The sequence below is a fragment of the Ailuropoda melanoleuca genome, chromosome 14 (genome assembly GCF_002007445.2).
Source record: "Ailuropoda melanoleuca isolate Jingjing chromosome 14, ASM200744v2, whole genome shotgun sequence".
Lineage (NCBI taxonomy): Eukaryota > Metazoa > Chordata > Mammalia > Carnivora > Ursidae > Ailuropoda > Ailuropoda melanoleuca.
Genome location: NC_048231.1, coordinates 81,485,487 through 81,507,341, shown reverse-complemented (window position 1 = coordinate 81,507,341; position 21,855 = coordinate 81,485,487). Strand labels below are relative to the sequence as shown.

Genomic DNA, 21,855 nt, shown 5'->3' with positions numbered 1-21,855 from the left:
ACTTGCCTGATACATTTGGGGATCCCTGCAAACATCAAGATTCAAGGAATGTTTCCAGGGGCTTGTGGTATCACTCTGTTCTGGGACCTGCCTTATTCATTAAAAACTTTTTAATTGATATGTAAATCCTACAACAAAATCCACCCGTTTAAATGACATAATTCAGGATTTTTAGTTTATTTACCGAGTTGCATATCCATCACCAATTCCAGATGCCCTGTTCGTTGTTATCAGTGACCCAGATGATGTCAGAGAGAGCTTGCAAAATCAAATCTGATGGCTAACACTTTGTCCCTAGAGAAAGAGCCTGGCACCCAGGGAGGATTTGGGCACCTGCTGGCAGAGGAAGGGAAGGAGGGATGAGATTCTTAATTGGTTCCACAATTAGAGGACACTGAGCCACGGTCATGGTCATTTGTAGGACGGAGGCAGCAAGAGTTGCCGGAGGCTCGAATCACCCTGCAGTGTCCCGGATGTGGTCTGACTGCACCACCTGGGGACCCAGGGAGGGGGTGGCACGCAGAAGTGTGGGGACAGAGCCCACTCTCCTGCTCCTCGCCCAGCAGGACCATCTGACACTAGTTTTGGATGACCATGGCATTCTTTTCTTCTTCCTTCCAAATCTGCTTTGCACATGGAGTAAATGAACCACTCTGAGACCTCACTTAATGAAACAGATTAATTTGGAGAATGGCTCTCTTGTCTCGCCGGCGGCTAGCGCAGCATCGGATAGAACGAGAGTGCCTGCATCAAGGAGATAGATCCCGGAGGGAAATTCAGGGCAAGGCTCCCTAACCCCTCTGCTAGGAGGCTGGGCTCTGGAGTGCGCTGTGTCCACAGAGACTTGTAACACCCTGGGCCAAGGCCTACCGGGAACCAGGAGCTCCCGCTTTTCCCTCCCAATTCTTTCAGTTGGGGGTGGCGGCGACTGTGAGCTCCACCCTTCTGGTGCTGTTTCTAGGAAGCTTTGTGGGCTGACTTGTGTGTGGGGGGTGGGAATCCCTGGCTCCCCCACCTGTTCAGCTGCAGCAACTTTCACACCCCTCCAACCCCCCTTCCAAATCCTAGTTCAATGCCCACCTCCTCCAGGAAGCATTCCTCAGCCACCCCCTGCTGGCTGAACACTCCTTTCTCTGAACACCCGGATGCTACCCAGTCACACACCATGTTCCGGTGGCTTCAGGAGCCAGAGAGGGCTGTGCAAGCCAAACCTCCGGCCCCAGGGAGCAGGGACCAAGGCTGGCACTTCTCTGCTCTGCTCCGGAGCACAGAATGTAATACGGGGCACCACTCCATCAATCCCAGTAGGAGAGTTAAGTGTTGCTCTGCTGGAGTGTTCGCTGTGGGGCACCACCCAGACCCCCTTGAGCAATGGTGCACCCCCCCCCACCAGCTGCTGCATGTGCTGGGACAGACACCCCCAGCTCTCAACCCCTGCCCTGGGCGATAACAGTTGCTGGCTTAGTTAAGGCTGTGGCCATTCTCTCCAATGACCAGCAGACATGCGGATATAAAGACCTGCTCCTTTAACTCCATCTTGGGACAGCTCTGACGTCACCTCCCTGTAGGGTCAGAACTCCCCGGCCAGACTGCACTGCAGCTCAGCTTCTCCCTCTGCCCTACCTGCTCCCTTCCCTTCCTGTCTGCAGCTCCTCATCCAAAGGACGCACCTCAATAAGTGCCCTGCCTGCTCATCTCCATCCCACAGTCGGCTTCCCAGGGAACAAAGACTCCGATGGTTGTTCAGTGGTTCATTGCCTCAGTTTGCTCCCTCTGCAAAATGGAGCAGGGTGGGGGAGGAGTCGAGAGAATCCTGCAGTCCCAGCCGGTGAAGCCTCACTCAAGGTCAACACAAGCAGTGGGTCAGCAGCATGGCCGGGACTCAGCCCTCCGGGAGCCCGCTCCTCTGCCTGCACCTGCTGGGTGGGTAGCTTGGGGCGGGAGAGGAACCTCCGCAGGCCCCCCTCCAGCAAGCAGGCCTCCAGGGACAGAGCCCCTCAGGCCTGCTGCTCTCTGAGGAAAGCTTGAAATACTCCTTTAGGGCATTCATATCATGAAATGCATCATTTCGTCTGAAATCAGCAACCATCTTTGAGTAGTTTCCCAAAAGGAACAAGTGGTTACTAGTTGTTTAAGTTTTGAGAACATTTTTCAGGACGACAACCTATGAACTGTTCAGGAGCTTAACCTTTTCCTGCAAAATGAGGAAAAGACATTCACAGCTGACCTTTAATCACAGAGCCCCTCGGAGCAGCCCCTGGAGTGTGGAAGCAGAGCCGGAGGAGGGCTGCTCAGGAGGGGCCCTCCTCCCTTGCCTGCCTGGGCATTTAATCCTGGAGGGAAATTCAGGGCAAAGCTCCCTGGGCTCATGAGTGAGATCACGGGTGACCGACACCCTTGCTGCAGCCATCTCCCGACCCCTCACCTTACGGTGTCTCCCGTGTACCTCGGATTCAAGAGGGGGCCGGCGCTAAGCCTGTTTCCAGGGGCCTTACAAGGATTAGATCGCTCAAACCTCCCACTTAGTAGACCCACTTTACAGAAGAGGAAATAGGGGCATGAAGCAATCTGCCCAGGTCACAGAGTTAGTGAATGGAGGAGGCAGAAATCACATCCAGGGTCTAACTCCAGGGCATGTGTCTCCGACTTCCACAATTGGAACGAAAAGCAGTAAGGGCGCGCCCAGCCTGGCGTCCAGCCGGACCTGGGCTATGATGCAGACTTCCCGCTCCAGGCTCCAGCGCGCCTCACAACCCAGCTTCAGCTACCAAGAGGTCTCTTGCTAGAGCCCAGCTGTGGTCTAGCTGCACACTGTCTTCTTCCATGACCAGCGAGCTTCCTCTGGTTTGGGTCCCTATGCATGCAAGGCAGCTGCTCCTTCACCTCCGTGTAAATCTTTCATGAGTTTATTGGCGTGACTGTTCTTTCCCTGCGACCTCCTCTTCCCTGGCCCTGTCCCGTTAGCCTCTCCTCCCGGGACATACTTTCCATCCCTTTAATCATCTTTATTGCCTTGCTTTGGACCCTGTCCCGGGTCCACATCCTTTGCGAGGTGCGCTGACCTAACCGGGCATTTGTTAACATGAGCGTGGCTCAGCGGAAGGTCAGCTTCCCAGTGTGTGTGTGTCACGCTCCTCTTCCTTTATTCCTGGGTCAGCGGCTGCCTTCCGGAGGCCTGCCGCGGTCCAGGGGGGTGCCTGCTGAGCGAGGCAGCCAGGCCCACAAGCCAAGGTGTGGCTGACCTGGATGCAGGGCGGCAGCCTGCCACTGTTCCTGGGTCAGGGGGTGACTTTTCATTCGGAAGGTTGGGGACTCCCCACGCCTCCAGACACAGGCTCGGGACCAGGGCGGCAGGGGAGGAGGGACACCCAGCCTCTGCTCTCCCTGACTCTTCCCCAGTCGCCCGAGAAGCCCATCCCCCTTTTAGAGGGGTGCTCCCTACTTCTTCCCTCCACCAGAAGCCCAGAAACAAGGAATCAGCCCCTGGGAAGCAGCCCAGCACAGAGGCGGTGCACACAGCAATCACGTTACCTTGGTCAAGCCTGGCCTGGGGCTTGGTCCAACTCTCCCGGCTCATTTTCCCCTTTTCCTGCTGCTACACAACGTGCCTAGTGGTTCTGGTTTCTAAGCCAGGACGGCCTTCCTCCTAGTTAGCGGTATCGTTACTGTCCCCTGGGAAGGGCTCAACCCCCTAAATCCACCAGCTGATGACGAGGCGTTCTGGGTGCCCCATCCTCCAGCCAGCCCGAGCTGTGCCCTCCTCCCAACACTCCTTGTTCGGGGCCCCACCTGTGGAAGGAAGGCTCCGGGACCTCGGTCGGTCACACCCCTCGTTCCAAGGGGGTAACAGAAGAACAGGTACCTCCACTTTCTGAGCAAGGGATGTCGCCTGGACTGTTCCTTTGGATCTCTGAGATTATTCTCTGTTCATTAAAAGTAAAACCACAGGCCATCCCTTTGATCTAAGAAGAAATTCCCTATCGAGGCACATGCCTCATTTTAATTCGTTGGGCAGGAGCCTTTATTCTCTTTCCTTCTTTCCTGCTTCTTCCCCCCTTCCTTTTTTTAAAATTTCCAACCAGAAACAGTTGATGCATATTCAAACGGAAAATACACTCTAACCCTGCTTTATTACAAATGTCCACAGACTATAAACACTGCTCTGTACCTGGAGTTTGCCACTTGAAATATATCAGGAAGACCTATCCATGCAAGAAAGCCTCCAAGGGAACGAAGGCATGTCTTGCTGAGACCCCCAGCCTCAGCTCTCATGCGTCCCGGGCTGCCTCGGGGCACCTTTCTGTCTCCTTGCTATCACCCAGCAAGCTGAACTCTGGGGAGACCTTGGGTTCTGCCCTAGTTTAAGTGAGTTCCTCCAGGCACCGGAGAGCAGGTGCACGTGCAGTGGCTGATACACGTGTCGCCTGTCGCCGCAGAGCCAAGCATGGCCAGGAACGACTTGCAGTGACTAGGGAAGAGCAGGAGACACACGTACCCTTGGAATTGCAAGCTCCGGAGCCTCCTGGAGGCCATGTCTCAAAACACATGTCAGCTGGGACCTCATCCCTTGAGGACTGCTGCCCTTGCTGCAAGCGGAAAGAGCCCTCCTCTTCCTGAGCTGCAGAACCTGCAGCCTGTCCCTGGAGTCCTGAAGGGACCCCACTGCTTCATCTCATAGGTAACAGCGGGTCCCCGGGGAAAGCAAGATGCAGGCCAGAACTGACGGAGCCACAGATGACTGGCCAAGGACAGAAAACCCAAAGCTCTTGACGGAGTCTCTCCTACCTCCGGTCATTTCTCCTCCGCCGGAACAACTTCTTCGTGTGGGCAATCTCCACTTCGTGGGGCATCGGGTGGTAGCCCTGTGTGGTGTGGGAGGAAGGGGGAGCGTGAGTAACTTAGGAAAGAGAGCAAAGACCTTCTTGCACGTAACTATTGATGATAACGTCTGTGACCAAAAGAAACTGGGGGTTTGGAAAGACCAGACTCTGACCACCAAATCCGGACTGAAAAATGAAAAATGTGAGTTAATCCGTTTCCCACCAGGCAATGATGCTGGAATTACAAAACCAAAGAACGGTAGGGACACAAAGGGGACCTTAGAATGTGTCATATCCACTCAAATTCCAGATGACGACATTCAGGGCCAGAGGGGTGAATGAACCTGTTCAAGGTCTCACAGAGAATTAGTAATGGAGCTGGGACCAGATCCCGGATTCATGGCTGCACGATCAAGGACAAGTTACTTTTTGAACACTCATGACTTCTCTAAGCTTCCTGATACAGTGGGAATGCCAGTATCTTCTCCGGGCTATTGCAGGGACCAAGGAGATGCAGCCCCTTGCAAGCTCCAAGCCTTGAGCAGACGCAGCGTGCTAGGACCCTGGCTGCCTCGCCCTGGTCCAGGACAGCCTGTGCGATTTTGTGCTCAGACCCTCATTCCTCACACTCCTGGGGAGTGTTTACAGGAAACTCCTATGGAGTCCAGGTAGGGAATGACACATTTCAATGCTTTTTTTAAACTTTAAACTGGGGAGAATCCTAAGAATGATCTTTCGTGTATTGTCATTGGAACAACTATATATCTATGTCAAGGCTGCAGACAGACCCTCTACTTACAACATGGGGCTGATCCTGCCAATGGCAGGCCCCAGGCAGAATTATCTCCCGAAGCTGGGCTAATGCCAGCTCTGTTCTTAACCATCGCCCTCCTCCCAGCAAAAAAGTGTGTTCTGGTGGGACATGGGAGAGAACACTGTCATCACATCGTGGGCAGCCTGTTGGGGTGGGTGGGCTGGGGGTACTTGAGGGAACCCAGGCCTGGAGGGCTGGGAAGAGGGGGTGATACCAGTATACAGGTCCTGATGCAGACTACAGCCTGAGTGTGCCCCCCCGCCACGTCACCCACGAGGCCCTGCACAAGCATAGGGTGAGAGGGTGTGACAGGGCCCAGGGTGCTGGAGAGTGGTCAGTGAGAGTCCATTTAGACCCCCCCCCCCACTTTATAGACAGGGAGACTGAGGCCCAGATCTTCTATGGTAGCAGCCGTCTGGTTTCAGGCTCCACAGTGGAGGGCCGCGCTGGGCTGCCTTCTCAGGGCTTAGCCCCCGACCAAGGTGGGGTGGATGTTGACGGCTCTGGCCAGCCTCAAGGAGCTTCCCAGGGTGGGGCCGTCGGAGGACAAGAGGCAATAGGCTCAGGGGGACACAGGGACTCTGGCATGATGGATGCAGGGCCTAGCCTCCTATGGAGTCCAGGGAGGGAATGACACATTTCAACATTTATTGTCATAACACTCCCTCCCTCCTACTCTGCCTCTTGCCGCCAACAATCTGGCCAAAAAGGCATGAATGAATTCCGGGCTCCAGGCAGCCACAATGGGCCTCGGCAGTCTTAGGATGTGCTTTGTTTAATGGTTTTCTCAAAGGATATTATTTGCTTTTCTTTAATACAAAACACAAACAAGGAAAAACACCACGTCTTCCCCTCTCATTTCCCCTCTCCCATCCTGACCCAGCTCCGGGCTGGCCCCTTCTCTCCCTCCTGGCCTCGGGTCACCGCAGGAACACACTGGGTGTGCCCCACGCAGACAATGGAAGGAAGCTGAGGCTCCTTCTCAAGCCGGCGGCCTGGATCGGGCTCTCACCGTGAGGCCGGGCAGACGGAGCTGTCCGCAACACTGCGCCTTCCACGAGCCCGGGACGTGCAGCCTCCCTTGTCTGGGCTTCGGAGTCCGGGGCTCTGCCCTGCATCCTGCCCACCTCCTCCACACACCACAGCGGGAGGCAGCTGCCCTGGGGACTCAGGCTCAGCTGGAGTCCTAGCTCTCCACCAAACTCAGTGTGGCCCAGAGGACCTGCCAGCCACTCCGGGCTTCTAATGAAGCCATTGCTGTGGCCTCTGTGTCCATCCATCTGTCTCCCCCCAGATAAATATATATGTGTGCACAGCAGTCAAAGCATGGGCTCTGCCGCTGAATTGTGCACACTCAGCCCCTGGCTCTTCCTTTAATGATCACGTGACTTTGATAGCTAACCTCACCTCGACAGCACTCGGTTTCCACATCTGTAATAACAGCATCAGCCTCCTTGGGCCCTAGTGTGGGTTAGCTGAGTTGATAAGCATGTAAAGAATGTAGCCCTGTGCCTGGTATGTAGTAAACCTCCGTAAGTCCCTCCCGGGGTACCTCCTTCACCCTCACCTTCACCATCTTCCCCATCATCCTGACACTCACGAGGCTGTGCTGGTCCCTCTCCTCGTGGAGCCCCCAGTCCTGGCACAGGGTCTGGCTGAGGTGGCTTGCAGGTGGGAGGAGGGTGCGGGAAGCTCAGGTCAGGGAAGGCAGAGGGATTGGCAGAGGGCCTGGTGACCCAGGTGCAGAGCTGGAGCAGGAGGGGACGTTCTGCCTGTGCCCTCTTTGGCCTGAGGCTGGCAGACCCCGGCGGGAGGCCAGAAGTCAGCTACAGAAGTGATGAGGGTGACGGTGATGGAACCAAGTCTTGTACTTCTGAGGCCCTCCCTCTCCAGGAGCAATCCAGGCCAGGGCGATGGAGGACAGGTCCCACCCCCAAGACCACCTGGAACCCCAGGCTATAGGCATCTGGGTGAATAAATGAATGAGTGAATAATGGGTGGCATCTGGGTGAATGAATGAATACATCAATTACATAGGACTTTCAGGTGCTCCAGCATAAGACAGGGGACACTATTTATGCAAGCTTCACTGGAGGGCCCTCTGCCATCAGCCACTTTTTTTCTCAAGCGGGTGGTCGGCACCAGGTGACACATACAATTCAAGATGCTGCCCACACTCCTTCCAAGACAAGGGTAACAGGGTGTCAACAGGGGCAAAGATGAGGCCAGCAGAAGAAAGCAAGAAAATCTGTGCTTAGTCACACACCTGCCCTCAGGCTAGCTGCTGATCTGGGTTGGCAGAAGTTCTTTACTCAGAGGTAAGGCTTGTCCATGAAAGTTCATGGCAGCATGATTCATAGTAGCCACAGCTGGAAACGCCCCGAACGTCCACTAACTGATGACTCGATGAGCAAAATGTGGTATGTCCATTCAATGGAATATTACATGGCCACAGAAGGAAGGAAGTTCTTTTTTACTTTTTTTTAAAGATTTATTTATTTGAAAGAGAGAGAGAGTGAGCGAGAACGAGAGAGAGTGGTGGGGAGGGGCAGCGGGAGAGGGAGAGAGAGAATCCTCAAGCAGACTCCCTGCTGAGCATAGAGCCTGATGTGGGGCTTGATCACATGACCCTGAGCTGAAACCAAGAGTCAGCCGCTTAACCAACTGAGCCACCCAGGCATCCCTAAAAGGAAGGAAGTTCTGATACATGTGACAACATGGATGAACCATAAAAACATCACGCTTAGGGAAAGAAGCCAGTTACCAAAGACCACATATTGTACAATTTCGTTTTTACGAAATGTCCAGAAGAGGCTAATCTGTAGACAGAAAGTAGACGAGTGGTGGTCAGGGGCTAGGGAGAGGGAGGAAGGCGAGTGATTGCTAACGAGTACTGGGTTTCTTTTTGGGTGATGGAAATATTCTGGAGTTAGACAGTAGTGATTGTTGTATGACCTTGTGAATACACTAAAAAAACAACTAACTGTATGCTTTAAAAGGGTGAGTTTCATGACATGTAAATCACATCTCAATTTAAAAAGGTTGGAAGAAAATCTGGGGGCAGTATATTCTGGGTAGAGGGGACAGCAAGTGTTAAAAGAAAGAAAAAAGAAGATCCAGCCACAATGGAAAATGTTCCTCTCTCACTCAATTACTCTCCACGATGCAGCTGCCCTAAAACATTTTACATAAGATAGGGCTGCAAAGGGCGGCACGTCCTAGGCAAGAGGCACCGAAATGAGGGATCTGGAAGGGAGCATGAATTGGTATCTCCAGGTCTGGTCAGGGGAGATGGTCCTTTGGCTTTAGACCAGAGATCCCTCCTGCTTTTTGGAATCTATCCCTCAAGTGGAGAATGGGATATTTACCAGGCTTGTCAGAATTATCCTTTAAGAGCAGAGTGGCCTTTGCTGTAATTCTTTACTCAACAAATTCTTCCACTCTATGCTTTGAAAGAGGCCCATATGGATGTCAGTCCAGGTAATGTTGGTCCGGGTGTGAGAGCTCCCCCACCCCCATAAATGAGAGCACCGGCCTTCTGATTTACCAGCTGCTTGGTGGGTCTCAGCCGTCTTCTGCCACGTGAGCCTCGGTAGCAATATGCTGGACCACCCCCCGCCCTGCCTGCTCTTCTTCCACTCTGCCTGAGAACCCTTCTTCCCGTCACTGGGAGACCTGGCTGCAGCCCCCCCGTCTAACCTCTGACCACTTTTGTTCAATAAATGGGCCTGGGAGACAAGTAGATTATATAAACCAAGCCTCTCCAGGGACAGAGGGAAGATAATACTCTTTCCACATGCCGCACTGGCAGAACACACATGAAACACACACACATACACCCCTGACTCGGAGGTCAGCAATGGTGTAAGACGCAGCTCAGCAGGGCAGTGCCTGATCGCTCCGGTTGCAGAAACACGTTATGTAGAGTCCGCCCATTCCAGGGTAGGCCAAGGCTGATACTCACAACCCAGGGCAGTATTTTTGAGGGATTAAAGGCAAGCCCAGCAGAGCTGTGGGCCCAAGGCTGGGAGTGCAAGGGTCTTGTCCTGAGATGCCAGTATAAACAGACAAATCTTGGGTCTGGGTGAGGGTGCAGTAACGGAGGGCACGCGTGCCGATGGCCGCGCAGACGGCTCTGAGACCCGCTGACTCTGTGATCACAGTGACACACTTCCGCTAGGCTACAGGCTCCCCGCCCCCCACCCATCCTACAATCCACTCGCTCTTCCACCCACCTAGCCTGTACAAATGGCCCTTTTAGGCACTGTGCATACAGTAGTAAAAAGAAATAGGAAAAATGCTTGTTTGCATAGAGCATGTGTTCTAGTGAAAGCAGAGGGACAACAGTCAGAGAAGCAGATGCTGTGATAACTGACAAAAATACCATGGAGCAGAACAGGCCCGGCAAGGGGATAACGCGCAGTGGGGGTGGGGGTGGTCAGGGAAGACTTCTGTTACTCGACCTCCAACCCCGTCTACCCACCCACCCATATGTCCATCCGTGGTCCTTTCTCACTCGGCCAGCGCCGAAGGCCTGCCCTGTGCCAGGTGCCTCACATGGAGAATATCAGAATGAACAGACCCAGTTCCAGCCCTGGAGGTCAGGGGAACACAAACGAGTAAGCTGATGGACCATGGGCCACGGAAGACATTGAACAGATGCCTCTGGCAGCCCGGAAGAAGAAATGAGGACCCTGCTTGGGAGAAGGGTCAGAGAAGCCTTCGCCCATGGAGTGGAACCTGGGATTGAGTCCTAAGGAGTTTGATAGGGGCTCACGAGAAGACAGGAAGGTGTGTGACAACCTCCACCTGCTGGCCAATGACGCTAGCGTCACAGCAGTGTGTGGAGATGTGCTTGGCGCTGTGGGCAGACAGGGAAGCACCAAGCTATTCTGAGGGCCAGCGCTGGTGCTCCTGACCAGTGCCTGGCTGGGTGCCATCTCTATCGTCCTCTTCACTCCCTGGAACAGGTAGAATTCTGTGCCTCAAAGATTAGTTGGAGTCCTAACCCTGCAGAGCTGTGAACATGACCTTATTTGGAAATAGGATCTTGGCAGATATGATCACGTGAAGATGGGTTCATACTGGATGAGAGTGGGCCCTAAATCCAATGACTGGTGTCCTTAGAAGATGAAGGAACTTTGGCTACAGAGAAACAGGAGACACAGAGGGAGAAGGCCACGTGAAGGTGCAGGCAGTGTTGGACCGATGCAACTTGAGCCAAGAACACCAAGGACTTCTGGCAGCCACCAGAAGCTGGGTGGCAAGAAAGGACTCTTCCCCAGAGCCTTCAGAAAGAGGACTGGCCCTACGGACCCCTCTATTCCAGACTTCTAGCTCCAGAACAGTGGGATAATAAATGTCTGTTCTTTAAGTCACCCAGTTAGCGGTACTCTGCTATGGTGGTCCTAGAACACTAATACACTCCTGGCCCTCCCACCCAGACCCCACACCACAGCTCCAGGTGCAGGCCCACAGCACGAGGCTGGCCTGATGGGCTCCCCCATGTGCTTTCTCTGCATCAGCACCTTGCTCCTTTCAGTGTGGTCCTCCAGGACCCTGTCTGACATGGATGGTCCTAAGTCCATCTGATTCTCCCTGGTGGGTGAGTGCTCCCAACCGCACACCGGTTCCACTCCAGAGCCTTTGCGGCCATAACCCCTAGGGCCATGTCGCTTCAGTGGTGGAGGAACAGGTTCCGTGCTAGGGTCTCCTGGCCTCCCAGCAAACCCACAGCCTGAGACCCTGCCCAGCCCCTACCTTCATAGTGCTTTTTGTCTGTCTGAGAATAGTGCTTTTGGTCTGTCTGAGAAGGGAGACCCCAATCCCTGACAGGTTCATTCACCTCTCAGCCCAGCCCTACCATCCGGCACCCCTGCAGGGACCAAGGAGACAGGAGAGGCAGGGAAGCTGGAAAGATGTACACACTTCATGGAACCCCATGCCTACTTTCCCTCAGAGAGATTTTCCTAATGTTCCTGTGACCTTTGACTTATGGCCACTAACCCCAGACCCGAGCACTGTCTCACATGTCTATTATCTTTTGCTCACATGTCAGCTCTTTGCAGAGGGAGAGAGCGTTATACAAATATAAGGCAGTCTTCCTCCTAGTGTGTAAAGGGTTCCCCAGATAGCAGAAGATCTGGTCAAAACAGCACTAACTGCGTGGTCTTTACTGGGAGGCAGTGGAGCCATGAAATGCCAGAGTTAGAAAGAAGACTGGGGATCCTGGTCCGGGTGAGGCAGCAGTGGGAAGTTTCACGTGGGGAGGCGTCTTCACGAGTTTCCCGACAAGGCAGGCCCTGCGCTCCAGCCCTGCTCTTTCCAGTGACACACCTGTCTGCCCCCATGATACCTGGATATTGACTCTCCACCGTGGCCTCTTGGAAACCACGATCCCCCTCCTCTTCTTCACAAACTGGCATATTGATTGGCCCTACCAGGCTCCTGTCACTCACAAGAATGCTATTACGTACACGGGAACTAATAGTTCCTTCTCTCCAGAAGATTCCAGATGATTCAGGTGGAGGGCCCTCTCAATAAATAGTGTGGCAGAAGAAAGACCGGATGTTGGTTCTGCTGTGCCCACTGGGCAAGCCCAGGGAGCTGGAGCCCTGCAGAGGCAGGACAAACCCTCTGGCCAAGCCAGCTCAGGACTCTCCAGGCTCCCCCAGCTCCAGCCCAACTTGGGAAGATATCTCAAGGGTGAACAGTACAAAGCAGCCATAGCACTTGGCAACTTAATGGGCCATAAAAATACCAAGTACAGTTCCCTGACAATGAGCTTGTCTCAATAGCGGAGCCTTCCTCCTGTGGGGGGTCATGTTTTTTCAAAGCTTCTAAGAAGTTATCCTACCAAGGTCTCGCTGTGGACACGTGGGCAGGATGTGTGGGTCACGTCCAGTGAAATAAACAGGTAATGTTTCTAAAATTCCTGGAATCTCTAGGCTGCACAGCTATTCAGAGAGGCTGACCTGTTTTAGAAAGAAAGGTGAGGGGCAGACAGGCTCCCCTGTGTTTAATTTTTTAATTTTTTTTTTTTAATCAGCAGAGACTTTTTTTAAAAAACAAGACCTTAGATGGAGTCCCCACGTAAAAAACACAGATAAAAGTAGACAGGGACGAGATCCAGAGGCCAAGCCACCGGCACGTACCCCCTTGCCTACAGTTCCACTCACATCCTGGAACGTGAACCTAGACTCCACCCACTCCGAAAAGGTCTGTCCTCCATAGCCTATCGATGTTGGTTCCACGAGAACTGGACATTCTTCTAGAGGACGAGCTGAGCTTAGGCTCTCTGTGACCCCCCTGAATTGCACATGAACATTTTGCCTGTGACAGTCTTCGGGGTGAGCCCACGACCTTCCTCATAATCTGGGGGTCTGTGCGGCACGGTAGAGCAATTCCAGAGATTAGCTCACTGCCGTGGGCAAGCCTTCCTTGGATGCACTAAGCCAATAAAGCCCACCCCTCCCTTTTCTTGCAAGTTGGGTTTCTCACCCTAAATGCCAAAAGAGTCCTCACTGATAAATCACACACGCCCATCACACAACCTGGGTCCTGGCTCTGTGGCAGCCTCTCCCTTCTCCTTCTGGCAGAGAATGAAGATGACAATATTTGCCTCTTTTGTCACGACTATTTAAACCTTCCTATGATTTCATGAGCTGGCAAAGTCCCCCTTCTTATCTTTCAAATATTTTGAGGTGGTTTGCTATCACTTATAACCAAGGAAGTCCTAAGCAATCCAGCATGAGATAGCTTTAGATGGTGTTGTGCTGGATCTCATGACATCCTCGAAGTCATGGAAAGCAAACATGACCATCCCCGCCCCTTCCCACTGGTAACCATGTCAGGAAGAATCCCCTGGGCGATTGCAAATACAAATGGCATTTGCTTGACAATTCATGGGTGAGAACATGAACAGAAACTAAGAAACAACAGAACAATGTTAAAACATTCTTTTTGCATTCTGTGGTGTAAAATGTAAAGGAACCCATGACAAGGGGCTGGATTTTCAATGACCATTGTCAGCCTTCCATTGTGCGAGTCCAGGCAAGGTCCTGGATGCACAGTGGTGTTCCCGGGGCTCACTGACACGGCGGCAGCCACGAGAGGCTGCAACTGGGGCAGGCACGTGCTCTTCATTCCCCTGATGAGGGACAGTTACTGAGGGTCTCAGGAGCCCTGACAAACTGAAAAAGCCACCTTCGAGGCACTGCAGATCAAAGGCTGGAAGATACACAACAAATGGAACGGTACACGTGGCCGTGGGAAATGACACAGTGTATGCTCTGCAGCTTCTAGAAAAATTGCCTGGGCAAGCTTAAACACATATGGCCCAAGTTCTGGTCCCCAGCTCAGGGGCGTGTTCCTGACCCAGATAATACCCCGATCCTCAAAAACTCCATACAGCAAGCTCAACGGGAGACAAAGCGGTACTTGTGCTCTGGCCTCTGTGGGGCAGTGACAGTGTCTGAGAGGTAGGCACGTGTGTGAACGGTGACTTGTCCTTGGGGAGGTTCAAAGGCCATTCTGGGAACAGAAGGAACAACAGATTCTGGAAAAAAAAGTGAGACTCTACAAACACTCAGAGATGGCCGCTGTGTTCTGTGACCACACTGTGTGCCACGGATGCAGAGAAATGAGACTCTGCCTGTGTCCCCAAGGAGTCCACGGGCCACAGGGGAGAACAGATACACCGATGACTTTATGGTGCCACACAGTGGGAAATCGCATGGGGGGACACCCCAGGAGCAAGGACTGCCTGGAGGAAGGGGTGCCTGAGGATACCCTCTGAGTTACCAGAAGCAGACTAAGAAAGATGGCAGCCTTGGCACAGGTTACTAGGAAGCAGGCTTTAATGGCTTTGCTCTTGCTTCTCCTGAATGTACTCTGGTGCAGCTCATTATACAAACTGGCAATGGCCAGGGGTCAGTAAGTGTAAGGGTACCTGCGGGCCGTGTGGAGGGACCTTTAGCAGTAATGCTGAGACCCCCCACCCTCTTCTTTTCTTCAGCACAGTCTGTGAAATGCCCCCATCTGCACCCCAAACCCCTGTGCCAGGAAAGCCCTGCACCCCTGAGACCTCCTCAGTGTTTCCACCCATGTTCCCCATGAACCTGCTGGGAAGCAGGAGCTCAAACCCCCGGGATGCCACCTGGGTCCCCCCCCGACTACTTCCTGAGCTCCCTGGCTGTGTCCAGAACATTCTCAGGGGACGGAAGTGCAGCTTGCTGCAGGCTCAGCCTCCTCCCTGTAGATAGTCAACACCCACCCCAATGCAAGAGAAGTGCTGAGTGAGACACTGAGTCAGATCAGCCTGGCCAGGCCAGTGGGCAGCAGGCAGCTCGCGGGCCATTGAAGAGGCCAGGTCACGCCAGGCAAGGAGTGCAGGGAGAGAGTGAGGAGGGACTGAGCCCCTGCAGGGGTAGCGTCGGCATTTGTGCTGGAAGCAAGAGGCCAAAATGTGCTTCCTCCCTCAGGAACCACCCGGGCTTTCATTCACCCCTGCGACACTCAATGGAGGCGCTCCAAACGCAACGTGAACTGAACCACCGATCGGGGTTTCTGTCCCAGGAGGGGAAGGGGCTAGCCAACAGAATGCAGCTAAAAAGAAGGTAATTTAAAGAGAGACACTGGAACAAAAAGAAACAATGAAAATGAAGAGGGCAACGTTTTCAAAGGGAGGATCAGAAAAGGCCTCTCTAAGAAAGTGACATTGGAGCCCAACCAGAATGACCAGGTGGACAGACTTAGAGTCAAGGCTGAGACCCGTGTTCTCTAACAGGAGGAAAAAAATGAAAGAGTCGACTCTCCTGTTTAGTCTTCAACATACAAAGCTTCAGAGTTTCTTTAACTTAAATAAAGTAGTAGGGCTTAGATTAGTAGTTCCCGGCCTTTAGAATTTCATAGACCAGTAAAACTGAAACTTAAAAATGGGGAATTGTTACCCTTCACTCTGCCTGAGGATGTCCCATCTACTATGACCTTCATTTCACAAAGGACAGGACTTCACATAAAAGGTGGTCCTTGACACAGATGGGCCCCAGCTCTGTACAAAGCACTACACTCTCCAATACAAGGCCCTTTACAGAGTCTCAGGCAGGTGCTTGCCTACCTTGCTCGAGTTCACCTACATGTATTTAGAAATAAAATGAAAATACTCCATGGGGCTTATGCCCTCTTCATAGCAGACCACAGACCATACATTTGTATGTACATATCACCCAGGGTACTACTCCAGCCAAGTATTCTCAACTTCATGGGCCATTTAAGGGGTTTTCAAGAATAATTCTGCACAAATGTGATCATTTTCACCTGACCCCAACCCCCAAGGAAACTGTGAACTTAGCATTTTTCTCATTTTGCCAAGGACCAGTGGGAAGACCTCTGGCTTACCTGCGTTGGCCTAAGCCATGGACCTCAGCAGCGATCATTCCCTTCCGGGTGTGAAAGGCAAGTACTCGTGTATCCACACCCTTTCCCTTCTTGCTCATGCATTTAATCAAGCCACAATCAGTTTTTGTTTGGTTTTATTTTTGAAGCAAATGCAAGTTTTTGTCTTTTTTTTTTTTTTTTTTAATCGTTTGCTCACTGACCCTCCCTCCAAATCCTGGGCCACTGTGCTACCCTCCTTGGGTCACTGACCCAAACAATGCCGTTAGTTTGGTGAGCACCCACAGACCTGTAAGCATACAGCCCTCAGCTGCCAGCAGCTTCTAACACTGAAGTCGCCTCCTTGGAACATACCAGAATGCCTCCTGTGCCAACCGCCAGGCCCTCCCCAAGCTCAGACCGCAGTCAGGCTTGCCCCCTGTGACGGGAGATCTCAGAAGGGCAATCCCTGTCTGCCGATCACCCAGCTGCCGGAACAGAAGGGAAAGCTGGTGCACTTGCTGTCCCCTTGATCCGTGAGGTTTTCAGGGTTGAGTTCCCCCCTCCCTCCCTCCCTTTTTGAGAAGGCAACATCTCCCACAGTGCTGACCTTCAGGAGTGCAGAGCCATTCAGCTCCAGGCTCTGAGCACCCCCTGCATAACCAGGAAGGTCAGCGTCCACAAGCGAGGCCCACGGGATCAGCTTCGGGGCTGCACGGCTGGGCGGCTGACTTGAAGGCCAGGATTTAAGGGCATGGCCAGGATTCTTGGCAGAACCACAGCCTTTCCAACCAAACCACTTCCGTGGAGGAAACAATTCTTTCGGCTCTCACTGCCCTTGCTCCTGTGTCAGATCAGGAGCCTACCTGAAGGAAAAGCTTTAATCACTGTTCCCCAGTGGGCTGCAGGGTCCCATCTGTACCCCCCACTGCTGGTCCTGAGAACTGGCTTTAAGCTTCTATTTATGGAAATGTATCAGAAGGAGCACTGGGCCAGGGGCCAGGAGACCCGGGTTCCCGCCCTGGGGTTGGAAGTGGACTGTTCTCCAGATCTTTAAGGGGTGCCCACTCCTCCCCGCCCCATGTGCCTGCCACCCCACCCTTGCACACACATTCTTTTTTTTATTTTATTATATTATGTTAATCACCATACAGTACATCCCCAGATTCTGATGTAAAGTTTGATGCTTCATTAGTTGCGTATAACACCCAGTGCACCATGCAATACGTGCCCTCCTTACTACCCATCACCGGTCTATCCCATTCCCCCACCCCCTCCCCTCTGAAGTCTTCAGTTTGTTTCTCATAGTCCATAGTCTCTCATGTTTCATTCCCCCTTCTGATTACCCCCCTTTTCTTTATCCCTTTCTTCCCCTACCGATCATCCTAGTTCTTATGTTCCATAGATGAGAGAAATCATATGATAATTGTCTTTCTCTGCTTGACTTATTTCACTTAGCATTATCTCCTCCAGTGCCGTCCATGTCTTGCACACACATTCTGGAACCAGGCTTTCCCTCTGCCTGCCACATCTTCCCCACTTCTGTTCGCCGCTGAAATACAGTTCAGACTTTGCCATTGGCATAAGTATGCCCACGCCCATAAAAAAACCAATCCTAGTTTGCGTGAGAATTGACCCATTTGGTCACATAGCACATTGGACAAACTTCTTAGCACCCCATCCTGGTATCTGAATGGATTAAATAGTTGCTTCTAAGCTTGTCTCCCCAACCACACTACAAACTCTCTGGAGCTCAGGGGCCATGTTTCCTTCAGTTCTGCATGCCCCCCATGCCTTAGATACCGCAGAGTCCTCCATACGTCCTTGTTGGATGAAAAGTTAAGATGACTGATGGCCCTAGATGGACCAGAGTTGAGCCACCCCCATTCTACCCACTGTGGACCGGCGGCATTCACACGTGACCCAGGGCCTACAGACTACGGCCCTTAACCGTGTATCTGAAATTGCAATTCTTCTCCAGTTAAATGCAGAAGGTATGAAGACCCAGATCCCCCAGTCTTCAGTTAGACTGTAAGCTCTCTGAGACCCAAGGTGGCCATTCGCTGGCCTCCACGGTGTCAATGACACTGTGGATGTTTGGTGCCTACCACTCGACTCCACAGGCCCCTTAGTTTGTAACAAGTGTCCCACTTCTGCCAAGCCCTCCCTACATGCAAGGCCAGAGGCCGGCTGGGCCAGGCAGTAGGTCTGCTCCCTTCCCTTCTCCGGGCCGTGGTCTCCTCTGCTCTAAAATGGAGAACTTAAGCATTCCTTCTATTGTGAGGATTAAATGAGGTGCTGGAAGTCAAATGAGAGGGCACATAGGAACACACCATGGCCAGTCTTCGGATACGTGTTTACTCAACTCAAATGGGGAGGTGCTCGTGCCCAGACCAGCCTGCCAAGAGAAGGGTCCAAGAGTACCCTCGGTCTACGGAGCTGAGGCCAGACAGGCTGACAGGGGGTCAGTACCCACCAGGGGGAGGAATACGGTCTGGAGAAGTCACACAAGGAATAGAAGCCAGGGAGGTGATACCAGGAGTTCACCCTGCTGGGCAGAGGGATGAATGGGCTGCAGGGTCCAAGGAGGTAGGCATGGTCTCCTCAGGGACTCAAAACAAGGCTTCTCCTCCACCAGGCAGTTTGAAGGTGGGCTGGCCCAAATTGTGACCGGGAGTCAGGCACCCATAGGAAGGTCCCACTCAATGGCCCCTCCTGGGTTATGGTCGTTGATTTCAGAACAGCATTCAGCCCTGCTCTCTGCCCTGGATCTGTGCTCTTTGCTTGGTGTGAAGCACTTGGGGTGGGGGAGGGAGTTGAATTCCAGGTCATAGCTGGGACCACAGTGTAGGCAAAGGCCAGGAGACCCCTCGGAGTCCTGCCTTCCCTGTCAAAGTCTGACCTCCAAAACAGCATCTCACATGTTGCACATGCTCAGTGAGACTCTTCCACTTGACCAAGGACACTGAGCTGGGGAAGAGGTGTCTCTGTAGCAGACACACGGGAGGCAGCTCGTACACGTGGAAACACCCACCTGTACACTCCCTGTCTGCTTGCAGTAGCTTCTCTTGGCCACCTCCTAGGCCACCTCGGGTGGCCAGAAGATGACAAAGAAGATGACAAGGTGAGGCTAGGGCATCCCTGAGCTGAGTCCCACGTGGATGAGCCAGCCTAACAATGGAGGGAAGCTAGCCTGCAAAGGCTTTCCTTCCCCTGCAGTCCTGCCCTGTAAATACACTCCCCGCCACTGAGTGAGCAATTCCGTTTCCCTGGAAGGTATTCAAAAGGTCTCCTTACCATAGAAGGAACTAAATTATGTCTGCAAGGATTGTGAGCGATGGTAAGGGTAACAGCCGCGTCTATCACTTACTGAGCAGGTGTGGAGCGAAGAGTTTTACATGTATCAACTAATTTAAACCTCACAACGACCCTGAGAGGGAGGTACTCTTATTATCCGTCCTCGACTGAAGAGGAAAGGGAGGGTGGATTCAATTAAATAGCAGACCTAAAGCAACGCGTGGTAGAGCGGGGATGTGAACTCTGGCTCCGGATGGAACCACAGACAGCACCCAGGAGAGTGGCAGACCGGAGGCCCGGCGCCAACCACAGCACGCACTGATCCGGAACTCGGTGGGGTTGCATCTCGGGCAATGGACCTCCGGTTTCCATCACAATGCACTGTGCCTGGTGACTGTCACATAGCAGGTATGCCACAATGTTTGTTGACGGAATGAGAAAACGAATGAACGAATGATAAGCACAGTTTACAACAAGCTATGTAAAGGGTTAGCCCACTCATGATTTCCCCTGGATTCACAGTTGACAGTGCCAAAAGCATACATTCCCAGGGCTGCTATATGTGATCTATGCTGGGGGTACCTTTCCCTGCTTCCAAGTTCAATCACTAACAGCTAAGCTGCCAAGCAAATATTCATATGATGAGCACCATGGGAAAATAACGGACCCTGACCCAGGAGTTGTCAACATTGAAAAGTATAAGGAACATGGTCCGATGTTGGTGAAGGTTTCCAATGAGGAAGAAAGACAGGACATCAGTAGATAGAGATGAATGCCCTCAAAGCTGTGTGTGTGCAGACTTCCTACACGCAACTGTGTTTTCACTAGAGTAGGAAATTCTAAGTCCTATTGCAAATATCTTTGGTAAAAGAAATTACTGCCTCCAACTCATTCATTTTTTAAGGGAATACTTTAAGGACCCAGGCTGCACCTCTCTCTGACTACAGAAATGTACCATTTCAGAAATTCAATTACTTGTTCCATTCCCAGAAAGCAGGGCTGACCTTCTGTTGTGTGGATGTGGCCATTAAGGATTCCCCGCCACATAAAAGAGTCTTTATGGGTTGTCTTCAATCGGGCAGCCATTGGTCTCGGCCAGCTCACCAGCCACCAGCAGCTATGATGACCTAGTTGGTATCTATTTCTCTCCATGTCTCTGTAGCAGACAGCGATCTGACCTACTTTCAGGGGCACAGTGGTGGCTCAAGAAGGAATGGAGGGGAACACGAGAGCCTGGACACAGGACTTTGAAGCACGGGCTTCAGGCACTTCCTGGCTGCCCTCCTGTGCTGGTCGAGGCAAGCACAGTGCTCATCCCTGTCACCTCTCTCCATCTGCAGAGCCTTTGCTGCCTGCGGCCCTTCTGATTCCATCATCCCTGGGCAGCCTTTCCAACCTCCTACCATCTATCAGATTTTGATGTGGTGGCTCCCAGTCTCCCCACGCCGCAGCCCATAAGGGCAATGGTGACATGTGCACAGCACATGGGGGTAACCCAATGAGGCTGCTTGGGGCCACAGGATGGCAGCTTGCACCCTGAGGCTGAGTGAGAGCCATACCTTATGCTAACCAGGACTTGTTCTCAGACACCTATCAGGACACTCTGGTCTGTTTTAAAAGTAACTAAAAAATTACACAAAGAAGTGGTTTAAAAAATTCCGAGCATGTGTATTGATACATAAATTGCAGCTAGGGAGTATATGCTGGGGCAACCCTCCAGGAAAGGAGCTGGCAAACTTTTTCTATAAAAAGCCAGATAGGGACGCCTGGGTGGCTCAGTGGGTTAAGCATCTGCCTTCAGCTTGGGTCATGATCCCAGGGTTCTGGCATTGAGTTCGACATCAGGCTCTCTGCTCAGTGGAGAGCCTGCTTCTCCTTCTGCCTGCCGCTCCCCCTGCTTGTGCACGTGCTCTTTTTCTCTGACAGAAAAATAAAATCTTAAAAAAAAAAAAAAAAAGAGCCAGATTGTAAATATTTTAGGCTCTGCAGGCCAAATGGTCTCAACTGTCATAGTACAGCAGAAGTAGCCATAGAAGCATAGCTGTGTTCCAATAAAACTTTATTTATAAAGATAGGTGGTGGGCCAGATTTGGCCCATGACTCCTGCTCTAACGAACTGTTGGGAGGCCAAGTGCATTTTGCAGCAGTTTTGTCCTCCCACTCTCGGCCTTTCCCCCCACTCAGTGGTGACTCTTCAAGCTTGAGAGGCACCAGGCTTCCTCATGTTCTCCCTCTACTGCTATTTGAACCTGTCTTCAGGGAAGGCCCTGATACTCTCAATCCCCCGAGGAGAGAATAAATGGATTATATTTACATTTCAATCAATAAAAACCTAAGGTCAGTGGCTCTCAGCCCTGGGCAACTCACTCACAGCCCCAGGGGAGCTTTAAAACATCCAGATGGCCAGGTGCCCCTCGGAAGGCTCTGAGGCAAGTGGTCTGGGGTGCAGCCCAGGCAGTGGAAAGCTCTTTAGGTGATTCGAAAGGGTGGTCAAGTTGAGAACCACAGCCTCAGATCAAAAGGAAAAAAAAATAGTGGTAGTGTTTTGGG

At 52.4% G+C, this 21,855-nt stretch overlaps 1 protein-coding gene across 7 annotated transcripts in view; it reads right to left on the bottom strand.

Annotated features, from left to right (window-relative positions):
• Nucleotides 1–21,855, bottom strand: part of CTIF (cap binding complex dependent translation initiation factor) — a 280,083-nt gene that overhangs the window by 126,715 nt on the left and 131,513 nt on the right. For all 7 annotated transcript variants that reach the window (XM_034643196.1, XM_034643197.1, XM_019804213.2 and 4 more), the window contains one exon: nucleotides 4,786–4,862. In XM_034643196.1, coding sequence (XP_034499087.1) covers nucleotides 4,786–4,862 — 77 coding nt within the window. The remainder of the gene's footprint in view (nucleotides 1–4,785; nucleotides 4,863–21,855) is intronic.